At 41.9% G+C, this 11,186-nt stretch overlaps 1 protein-coding gene across 1 annotated transcript; it reads left to right on the forward strand.

Annotated features, from left to right (window-relative positions):
- Positions 1–3,725: 3,725 nt before the first annotated feature.
- Positions 3,726–4,612, forward strand: LOC109738070 (uncharacterized). Its single transcript, XM_020297174.1, has 3 exons — positions 3,726–4,236; positions 4,349–4,473; positions 4,604–4,612. Exons 1-3 carry the CDS (start codon positions 3,726–3,728, stop codon positions 4,610–4,612), a joined length of 645 nt encoding a protein of 214 aa, XP_020152763.1.
- The last annotated feature ends 6,574 nt before the right edge of the window (positions 4,613–11,186 follow it).

The raw sequence follows: 11,186 nt of genomic DNA on the forward strand, positions 1-11,186 counted from the left end.
CACCCTTCGAGATCATATAGGCAAAGAATTGAATATGGATGGCACTCCTAAAGTTCCTTACAGGCATCCAAACTATGGGCAAAACAAAGAAAAGGAAAATGCACAAGCAGTACAGAGAAATGTAGTGCAATTGGAGGAAATACAAGAAGATGAAGGGGCTGATAATTATTACAGAAAAAGAAATGTCCTTACTGTCAAGCCAGCTAAATTGAACATTTCTGAATTTGAAGGACAAGACCCTGAATCTTGGATTCAGAACTTGGAACAGTATTTTGCTGCTGCAATAACTCCCATTGAACATAGAACAGAACTGGCCATCTCCTACCTTAAAGGCCCTGCAATTCAGTGGTGGAGGGGTACTGGATATGCACCTTCTAATGTGCCCTAGCATAAATTCTGTTCTTACCTCTCTGATAGGTTTTCTATGGAGTCAGTTTGTGATATTGTCAGTAACTTTCATGCTGCACATTAAACAACAACAGTGACTACTTATGTGGAACAATTTGAGCAACTGGTCAATGTTATGAGGAGAGAAAACCCTGCTATACCTGATGATTACTATGTTTCCATCTTTGTGTCAGGCCTCAATCCTTACATCAAGAGCTTGGTGGAGTGTTTTAAACCAAAGGATCTACAAACTGTTGTGTGGTATGCTAGAAGAATGGAAAAATCTCAGCCCCCCACTCAAACGTTGCCAAATAAGCAGTATGTTCCTCAACCAAGAAGGCAAGTGATTTTTGAACAGCCCAAACCACTGGTTCCTAATACAGCACCTAACAGAAATGTGGTCATCCAGCAAGCTAAGCAGAATCAAGTGTGTTATAAAAGTAGAGAACCTTGGGTGCCTGGTCACAGGAAAGTGTGCAAAATGAGCCAGAGAGCACAAATCCAAGCTCTACAGGCTCAAGAGGATGGAACTCCTGAAACTATTTTTGTGGCAGATTATGATGATACTGAACTGGACAATACATAGCAGCTCAGTGATGAAATTGTATTGAAAGTATCAATGCATGCTGCAATGGGAATTGGGGCAGCTAAAAAAACTTTCATATTAACAGTAAAACTGGGTAGTACCTTGGCAACAACACTAGTGGATAGTGGTAGTACTACTACTTTCATCTCTCCTGAAATGGCTAGCAAGTTGGATGTTACTCCCAGTCCCACACCAAGAACTAAAGTGGTGGTTGCTAGTGGAGGCATTCTCTGGACTGAGTTTCAAGCAAAGAAGTGTCACTATGAAATACAGGGCCATGCCTTTACTGACAATTTCAGAGTGTTGAAGTTAAAAGGCTATGACAACATATCAGGGGTGGATTGGTTGAGGAAGTATAGTCCCATCCAAATGGATTTTATCAAAATGGAAATGAAGATATCTGCTCCTGCAGGGAAGTTTATTACTTTTGTTGATGAAACTGTGCCTCTCACCCCTGTTACTGAAGCTGCTGACAACACTGAAAAATTAGTGGAACAAGCTGTTTGTGACTTTTTCTTATTCACTACTTCTGGCCCTGAAATGGTAGTAGCTGCTCAAGAAATCCCTGCCGAGTTAAAACCACTTCTGGACCAGTATGAAAAGCTATTTCAAGAACCTACTGAACTTCCACCAAGCAGGCCATGTGATCACATAATTCCTTTAGTGGATGGAGCAAAAGTGGTGAACCAAAGACCCTACAGAATTCCTTAGCATCAAAAATAAATTCTAGAGAAAATTATTTTGGAACTGCTCAAAAATGGAATTATCAGGCCCAACACTAGTCCCTTCTCCTCTCATGTACTGTTGGTCAAGAAGAAAGATGGGTCATGGAGGCTCTGTACTGATTACAGAAAGTTGAATGCTATTACCACCAAGAACAAATATCCTATACCTGTCATTGAAGATCTGTTGGACCAACTTAAAGGAGCAAAAATATTTTCAAAAATTGACCTGAGAAATGGCTATCACCAGATCAGAATGGCAGAGGAGGATATCCCTAAAACTGCATTTGCAACTCACATGGGATTGTTTGAATACCTAGTAATCTCTTTTGGACTTACTAATGGACCTCCTACATTCCAGGCTTTGATGAATTTTCTATTTGGTCTGCTTAAGTTTGTGGTGGTCTTCTTTGATGACATTTTATTCTTCAGTTTCTCCATGGAAGAGCACTTGGATCATCTCAAGCAAGTGTTTGATATTCTGCAAGCAAATAAGCTGTATGCCAAGCTGGAAAAATGTTCTTTTGGTCAGAAGGAAATTGAATACTTGGGCCATGTCATTAACTCTGAGGGAGTTTCTACTAACCCTTCTAAAATTGAGGCTATTAAAGCATGGCCTGCTCCAACTACTGTAACTGAGTTGAGAAGTTTCCTTGGACTAAGTGGATATTACAGAAGATTCATCCAAGGGTATGGGATAATCTGCAGGCCCCTCTTTGACTGCTTAAAGAAAGATGCTTTTGCTTGGGCACAGGAGCAACAACAAGCATTTGAAACACTAAAGCAAAAACTCACTCATGCCCCTGTATTGGCCCTGTCTGTTTCAAGAAACCCTTTATTTTGGAAGCTGATGCTTGTGGCTATGGTTTAGGTGTTGTATTAATGCAAGAGGGCAGACCACTTGCTTATTTCAGCAAGAGTATTGGCCCTAAAGCCGCTGCATTAAGTACCTATGACAAAGAGGCTCTAGCTATCATTGAAGCTGTGAAAAAGTGGAGACATTACTTCTCTGCCACTTCCTTGATTATCAGAACAGATCAAGAGATCTTGAAATACATTCAAGAGCAGAAAATAACTCAGGGCATCCAACACAAGTTGTTAAAATTGCTGGGATATAACTTCACAATTGAATACAAAAAGGGGAAGGAAAATAGGGCTGCAGATGCATTGTCTAGAGTGAGACATGCAGTTTCTGCACTGCTTACTACTGCTGCCTCCCCTACCTAGGTTAAAGAAGTGATCAGTAGTTATCAGCAAGATGAAAAGGTCAAGGAATTAGTTGTTGAATGCTCTATGGATAAGACCAGTAACAGTGCATATTCCTTTAAGAATGGCATACCGAGATTTCACAATAAGGTTGTAGTGGGAAAAAGCACTAATCTGAGACAAGAAATCCTCTCAACATTTCACAATTCTGAGCTGGGGGACACTCTGGAGAAAGGGCCACTTATCACAGAGTGAAGCTAGTATTCCATTGGCAGGGTCAGAAGTAAGATGTGATCATATTTGTGAAAAATTGTCCAGTGTGCCAACTAAACAAAGCTGAACATACACCTTACCCTGGTCTGTTAGAACCACTTCATGTGCCAGATTTTGCATGGGCTCATATCAGCATGGATTTTGTAGAGGGCTTGCCTACATCAGAAAATAAGAACCTGATTTTGGTGGTTGTTGACAGATTCACTAAATATGCTCATTTCATTGCCATGAAACCGCCCATCACAGTGCAGTCTGTAGCAAGAGCCTTCTCTGACCATGTGTTCAAGTTGCATGGAATGCCACTAGTAATTGTGACTGACAGAGATAGAATTTTCACCAGCAATTTATGGTAAAAGTTGTTCAAAACACTGAAGATCAAACTGCACACGAGCACTAGTTATCATCCACAGACAGATGGTCAAACAGAAAGAGTGAATCAGTGTTTGGAGAATTATCTGAGATGTATGTGCTTCCGGCAACCAAGGAAATGGCATGGATGTCTAGCCCTAGCTAAGTGGTGGTATAACACTTCCTTCCATACATCTCTCCAAATGACTCCTTTCCAAGCTCTTTATGGCTTTCCTCCTCCTATGGTGGCAGAATCAGCTCTGCCAGACACTATTTGTGAGGATAATGAGAACTTGTTGCAAAATAGAGAATTAGCAGTGGAAGTAATAAAGCAAAATCTCATAAAAGCACAAGCTAGAATGAAATTCTTTGCTGACAGAAACAGGAAAGAAAGAGAGTTTGTGGTTGGAGACATGGTTTATCTCAAAATCCAGCCTCACCGACATACATCTCTCAGTTTGCACAGACACATCAAACTACACTTCAAGTTTTATGGACCATTCAGAGTTCTGAGTAAAATTGTGAATCATGCCTACAAATTGCTTGTACCTGAGGACTGCCAGTTGCATGATACCTTCCATGTCAGCCAGCTCAAGAAACATATTGGCCCAAAGGTGGTGCCCTCCTCCAAACTTCCCTTGGTGGGAACTGATGGCACGATCATAATTGAGCCTGAAGCAATCCTGGAAAGAAAGCTCATTCCAAGGAAGCAAGGTAATATCAGTATTCCAGTTGTAAGATGGTTGGTGAAATGGGCAAATTTGCCTCAAGAAGAAGCAACATGAGAAGATTCAGCTTTCATTCAGAATTTTTTTCCTGCATTCAGAGCTTAAGGACAAGCTCGAGCTCAATTGGGGGGCATTGTCAAGCCCAAGTCTGAATATCCCATCTTTCTACGTGCCAGTTAATCCTACAGCCGTCCATCTCGCATCCTGTGGTCATGAGCCAAAGGTAACGGTTCGCTGAAGATGGGTCACTCTCCTTCGTCGATCGACCATCCAACGGCTCAGGAGGCGCATGAGGAGCTATTCATCATCCGACAAGGCCATGTGCTCTGCTTTTCTTCTTTTTCACTTTCTAGCTACTGTAATGGCTATATAATCCAGCTCTCTCTCTCTCTCTCATTCGAGGCATGTAAAAGATTATTGGGTATAAACCCTAGCCGCCGGTGGCGTGCTACTACCTTTCCCCTTTCCGTGCAATGAAAACCCTAGCTCGAAATTCCTAAATTCTCGCCTTAAATCAACTAGTTCTTGCTTAAACCCTGTTGATCGGGACTCTAGTCCTGACAGGGGGCTCGTCGGTGAGGATGAGGTCGTCGGGGCTGTCGGCGTCGATCTTGCTGATGGTGAAGCCCTTGTCCCAGTCCCAGTCGTCCAACACCAGGTAGAGGTGCTTCTGCTTCTGTAGCTTTGTGCTTGCCTGCTCGTTGTCGTGCCCCTGAAATTGTCGCCGTTTATGCATCCTTGCTCCTTTGATGTCAGAGTTGATTTTCTCCTGATTCATCGTCGAGTTGTGTGAAGATCCGTTTTTTTGGTTGCGTCTTAGGTGACTGCCAAATGCGATGAGAGAGATTTGAAATCGGTGCTTGGGCTTGGTTTGCAATCCACTCGGGGTGTATTTGTGGTCGTAGAGAGAGCCTGCGAGGTTGCTAGTTGTAACCGGAATCGCCATGTTTGCAATAATGCAATAATCAATCAATCGGATCTCACATGCTTCCTCAACTCAGAGTCGGGGTCGAATCCCAGCAGCCTCATGGCGACGTCCTTGATGATATTCGGGGAACACCCTGAATAACTGCAACTAGCTGTGCACCCGCAAAATATAAATAAAATAAAAATTTCAGTTAGCTTTTTTGGACTCAACCACAAATCCCATGTCAGACGTTTTACCAGGCAAATTGAACATTTTTTATGACAATTTATGTTTGGGGCTTTGCTAGATCGACGTGAAGTTACATGAACATTTTACGTAATGGCTGATGTGGAGCATTATTAGTGGATCTGTGCTGGGGCAAGGGGCCCACCCCCGCTAAAATCAAGGGGGCCGATAGGTTTAGATTGAAAACTTATGTAGCCCTTCGTAGCTTGTTTACGTGGGTGTAGGATTATCGTTTATGTTTTCCAAGGATGGCAAGTTTAGTTGGTAAGCATGACAAATCTGCTCGAGTTCATTTTCTTTTTGCCAGAAGTTTGCCGTGGATGCAAACTAAATCCGCCATCCTCGCGCCAACATAAATTATCGTAAAAAAAGTTTGATCTGTCATGTTTAAAATCCGACGCCAGATTTTTAACATTACTTTTTTTATAATAACACCCCTATTTTAAAGTTAAATAATGTCATCGATACAAATAGTGTCTGAGGGCCTTTAAAAATCAAACGATACAACCTACAGGAAGCGTAGTCGCCACCTTGGCCAAACTATGTCCTTCAAAATTTGATTACGGGCCTTCATACATGATCTCAGGAAGTGATTCAAGCCTCTTCTTAATCTCATCGATAATCATCGCCGATGGGCCCAAGAACTTCTCCTTCAAATGATTAACTACAGCAATTCAAACTCGTTGAAGCTGCAAATCAGCTGCAAGCATAAGAGCCTTCTAACACGTTGCTTCTAGAATTTCAGGATCAACAAGCCTCTCAAAACAGAGCGCCAATGCACCAAGGATCTTGCCGTAGCATCGCCGCAAATCGTGGTACAAGAGCACATCGTCCCATGCCTTGATACCGATGCATCGACGTTAATTTTTACAGCACACCTTCATGAGGCTTCACCCATTTTCACACAGATCAAGATCTTCAAGATATTTTTCATAAATGCCATCATCGAAAGCGGGCTCTGAAAAATCTGCTCATGCTTCGCTTTACGTCATGCCTGCCAAAAGGTGACTAACATCTTAGCAAACTGTTTCTCGTATCTTGGAGTGTTGCCGACCACAACCTTGCATCATCAAGCCGGCATGCAATAATGTGCTCAAGTAGAGACTCGTCTACTAATGCCCACATAGACTTTGAAGGCCAGCAATCAATTAAAGCGTGTTTCCATGAGTCAATTGCCCCGTTGCATAGCACATACTCCCTCCGTCCCATGATATAAGAACGTTTTTGACACTAGTGTAGTGTTAAAAACGTTCTTATATTTTGAGACAGAGGGAGTAGATGACAGACCCCTGAATCAGAAATATGCCTTCTCATCAAGGTCTATCCGGTTGGTATCGAGTTCTTTGCTAATCTCAACGCAAAAATCCAAAAAAAAGCTAGTTGTGGGCGCTGCTCCGTGGTCGTCAGTTGCTTGAGTATCTATCATGCGTAGGGACAATGTATGTACCTTACTCTTCTTGGGCCTTCCATCTGGAATGAAGTTTGGTCTTAGCCCAGAGGAGGCAATGAATGAATTAGTAGATTGTCTTCGTCTCCTCACCGGCATTTTCTATTTCTTGCATGTTGTGGAAATTAGTTGTCGTTTCGCATAGAAGCAAGTGGGCCGGCACATTTTAGCGTAGGCAGAGAGGGTTTTGGTTCCGGTTTCAAAGGGAGCTCCTATTCGGCGCTTCAGGTGGCAGGGAAGCTCCCTGGCGCCCATGCGCCGGCCTGGTGGGCCAGCCCATGTACACGTTCACATTTGAGAAAAAGGAAAAAAAGAGGGAAAACGCAAAACAAAAAGAAATTGTGAATTCGAAAAAGTTAGGGATTTTGAAGAAAATTATGAACTTGAAAAAAAGTTCACTAATTTGACAAACAATTAATTGAATTTTAAAAAAGTTTATCAATTTTAAAAAAACATTGATTTGAAAAAAAGTTCATCAATGTTTAATTTTTTTTATCAATTTTGAAAAAAGTTCACCAACTTTGAAAACCAGTTCATCTATTTTGCAAAACTTCCTGTAAAATTCATCGATTTTGAAAGAAGTTCATTAAATTATGTAAATAGTTCACAAATTTGAAAAAGTTCATCATTTTCTAAAAGTACTTCACTAAATTTGGAAAAAGTTCACGAAATTTAAATAAAGAAAAAATATATAAAAAAGGAAAAGAAAAAGAATAGAAAAGAAAAGAAAAGGAATAGAAAAGAAAAAGGAAAAGGAAAAAAAAGAACAAGAAGAAAAGGTAGAAGTTATGAGAGCAGGGCGTTGTGGTCGAGTGGTTAGTGCAGTTTATCAGGGAGAAGAGGTCCCTGGTCCGACTCTGCACACACGAGTTAGTTTTTTTTTGTTTAGACATAAAAGAAAAAAAAACCTAAATAGGCCGGCATAGCTCAGAGGTCTTCAGGCGGCTGAAGCTTCAAACAGGATATGCCGGTTTCAAAAACCTTATAGAAGGTTCAAGCTCATTTTACTGGTTTTCTGACCTTTTTTATTTTCTTTCCTTCCAAGTTTAATTTTTCTTTCGTCAAAATTTTTCAGAATTGTATTAAAAATGTCCTTGTTTTCAAATTTTTCACAAATTTAAAATATTCAGCAATTCTAATAATGTTACGTTTAAAAATCACAAATTCAAAACATGTTGGCATTTTTGGGGAAATCATTTAGATTTTTAAAAAATGTTCGTGTTTTCAAGTTTTATTCACAAACTCAAAAAATGTTTGGGCATCTGCAAGAAAATGTATAGAATTGCTTTTAAAAAGTGAATTTTCAAAATATAATACATTTCATTTTTGTAGGGAACAAAATTAATAAACCAAAAAACCAAAGGGAAAACAGAAAACTCCAGAAAATATAGCTTTTATTGGGAAAACTGGAAATGCCAGCTGGAGCACTCGCTTTGCGTGTTTGACGTTCGTTGTCATAAAAACCGGTAAAGTCATCCTTTTTTAGGCAAACATGTTTTATTACTCAGCCGTCACAATAACAGGGACGAAGTTGAGATCATCAGGTAATGGCGGCCGACTCCTAACGTTAAAGCATATTTTGCAAGACGACGGTCCTCAACATTTGAGGTCTTAAACTCATGATAAATATTACAATAAATAAAACTAGCTAGCCGAAGCGATATCTCATGTAGCACTACACCATAAGAAGATGCACTCTCGTACTTAATTGCGCCAACCACCACCTTGCAATTCGAGGCCACCATTATATTTTGAATGTATAGATCATTCGCCAAAGCAAGACCCTCCTGCAAAAAAAGAGCCCCCCGCATCGCCAAGGCTTCAAGAGTCGTCGGGTCCACGAACACCGGTAAAGCCAGCTGGAGCGCTTGCTAAGCACGTTTGATACGTGGGCCGGCCTAGTCGAGGGATCCCTATGCGAAGCCCATGCACTTTGACACGTCTCCTTTAACTAAAAAGAACACCTCTCCTCACCCTTACTCCTGTCCCCGCCCCTCCTACTTGTATCTCTCCTCCTTTGCTTGCTGATTTTTCACCCCTGATCTCCTTGTAACTCTCCAGTTGTATCCAATTGTAGTACTGATCCTCTTGTTCATCTCCCATGCGTACTTGGTCGTGACACAGACCCAATTCTTTTCCCGACGGCTCCCTTTTTTCTTGGGCACGGAAGGAGGCTCCGGCCTCTGGGTGCTCGTGATTTGTGGAAGTCATAGGCACCGCTTGTGCTTGACACCAACATTATTTGCTGGCTTGCGCTCAATAATCGTCTATGAACGGTGGACCGCCTCGCACGTCGCCTTCTTACGCCTTGTGTTGTACTACTGTGAGTAAAATGCACAGAACCACCACATTAGTGTCATAGCTCTCGGAAAACCATCATTTTACAAAACATGACACTTTACACCGCAGCAAAGTTTTGACAGTGGCAAAAAACATTGATTCATTTTCTGAAAGCGTTTTGACGTGGCCGATCACTCGTGGGCCGACAGTGGTGATAACAAGGCACTAACGGCCGTTAATGGTCATGTCCGAAGCGATTGGTCCGGCCCTCGCTCCCATCCCTAGCCGTCTATCTCTCTCCTCTCTCTCGCAGGCAGGGCGGAGGTGGCGACGGCTCCGCATCCATCGGCGAGGGAGTGGTGGGGAGCAAGGTGTGGTGAACATATCCAGTCACCTTGGCTGGCCGGCGTGGCAGGGGGAAACTGCGTCGAGGAGGAAGATTGTTCAATTATTCTTGGAGGAAAATTCATTGATCTACTGTCAAATGGTGCTGGACCAGCCCTCGTGAGCTGCCTCCCTCTCTCTACTAGCAATTTTTGTTTGTGGAATTCTAGGGTTCCAGATTTGGAAACAAGTGTTTGATCTAATTCTAACAAATTTTGTTGTTCACTGAATCTTGTTGTGAACTTATGCAGTTAACTGACTATTGTTCTTTGTGACTGCACAAAGTTAACTGGATCTTGATCACTGTGACTGGAGCTAGGTTAATTCAAACTAAAAGATTCAGTTAACTGAATCAAATAACAACAAGATTCAGAATCTTGCTCACTATGACTGAAGTTAGGTTAATTCAAACTACAAGATTCAGTTAACTGAATCAAATCACAGCAAGATTCAGTTGATAGATGTAGTTGAACTATTCTTGTGGACTGAATGAAACTAACACTAAATGTCACTACTTAATTTTGCAGGGTGTTGTGTAGTGTACATGAGTTAATTTTGGATTGAGTGATGTAGTGGACAAGTTGACCACAGAAGTAGTGAGTCAGTGAGGTTTTAAGTGATTTGACTAATGTGAAGTGTCAGTAGGTGTGCTCAATTTAATGTTCAATCTGTCCCTAGCTAGGAGAGAACTTGCAATATTCAGACTTGCAATGTTCATACTTTATTTCAATCAAACTATACTGATAGGAAAGAACTACAGTAAGCTGACTAAAAAAATGTCAATTAACTTTGGTTTTATGAAATTTTATCTTTTCATTGGCACCTACATCATAACTATATCTTTGCATTGACACCATAGTGAGCACAAAGTTTCAGATACTATGAGCACAAAGATTCAAATACCATGAGAACAAACATCCAGAAACCATGACCACAAACATTCAGATAGATAGATGAGTACTCTAGATAGATAGATAGATAGATATCATACATACATAAGTTCAGAAACCACACATAGTGACCTGATGCTCCATAAATTAAGTTCAGAAACTAAGTACTTGAGACACTAAGTTCAGAAGCTAACTGAACCCATATATGGGTTCTGATCTTGGTGCAGAAACTAACAAGGGAAGATGCTGCATCAGACTCACTCTTGCTGCAGCTTCAGAAGACGGAGAGATCGGCGAACTGGCACCATGATGCGAAGCTGCTTCTTCTTCCTCCTATTGCTTGTGCCTCTCTCCACCTGCATATGCTGCTGCTCCATCTGTCGTTGCTCCATCTGCGGTGGCACCATCTCGAATAGAGCAGCGGGAGGCAGCACCGGAACCAACCAGTCGAGTGCATAGTCTACGTGGAGTTGGTCGCGGTTTTGGTACATGTACCAGCTTGCCCTCTCATATGGATCCGGGGAATCCCTTGCCTCCCCCATCGCCCAGACTAAGGTCTTGATCGGTGGGCGGTGGAGGTTTGGCAATCGGGTGTACTCCTCATGGTTGGCAGACGCCCTCACTACGCACACATGGTTCTTCAGGATTTCAACGCTGGCGTACCAGGTGCTCACCTCACGCGCGTAGGAGAGCTTGGTATTGTCATCGTCAAAGACCTCCTGCAGCGCCTTGTCCCATTAGAGGCCAAATGCCATGGCACGATGGAGGTTTTTTGGGTGGGA

This window comes from Aegilops tauschii, chromosome 6 (assembly GCF_002575655.3).
Source record: "Aegilops tauschii subsp. strangulata cultivar AL8/78 chromosome 6, Aet v6.0, whole genome shotgun sequence".
Lineage (NCBI taxonomy): Eukaryota > Viridiplantae > Streptophyta > Magnoliopsida > Poales > Poaceae > Aegilops > Aegilops tauschii.

Coding starts and splice junctions, on each gene's coding strand:
- LOC109738070 (XM_020297174.1), top strand. CDS start 3,726: ATGACTCCTTTCCAAGCTCTTTATGGCTTTCCTCCTCCTATGGTGGCA. Junction 4,237..4,348: donor GCTCATTCCAAGGAAGCAAG/GTAATATCAGTA, acceptor TCCTGCATTCAG/AGCTTAAGGACAAGCTCGAG.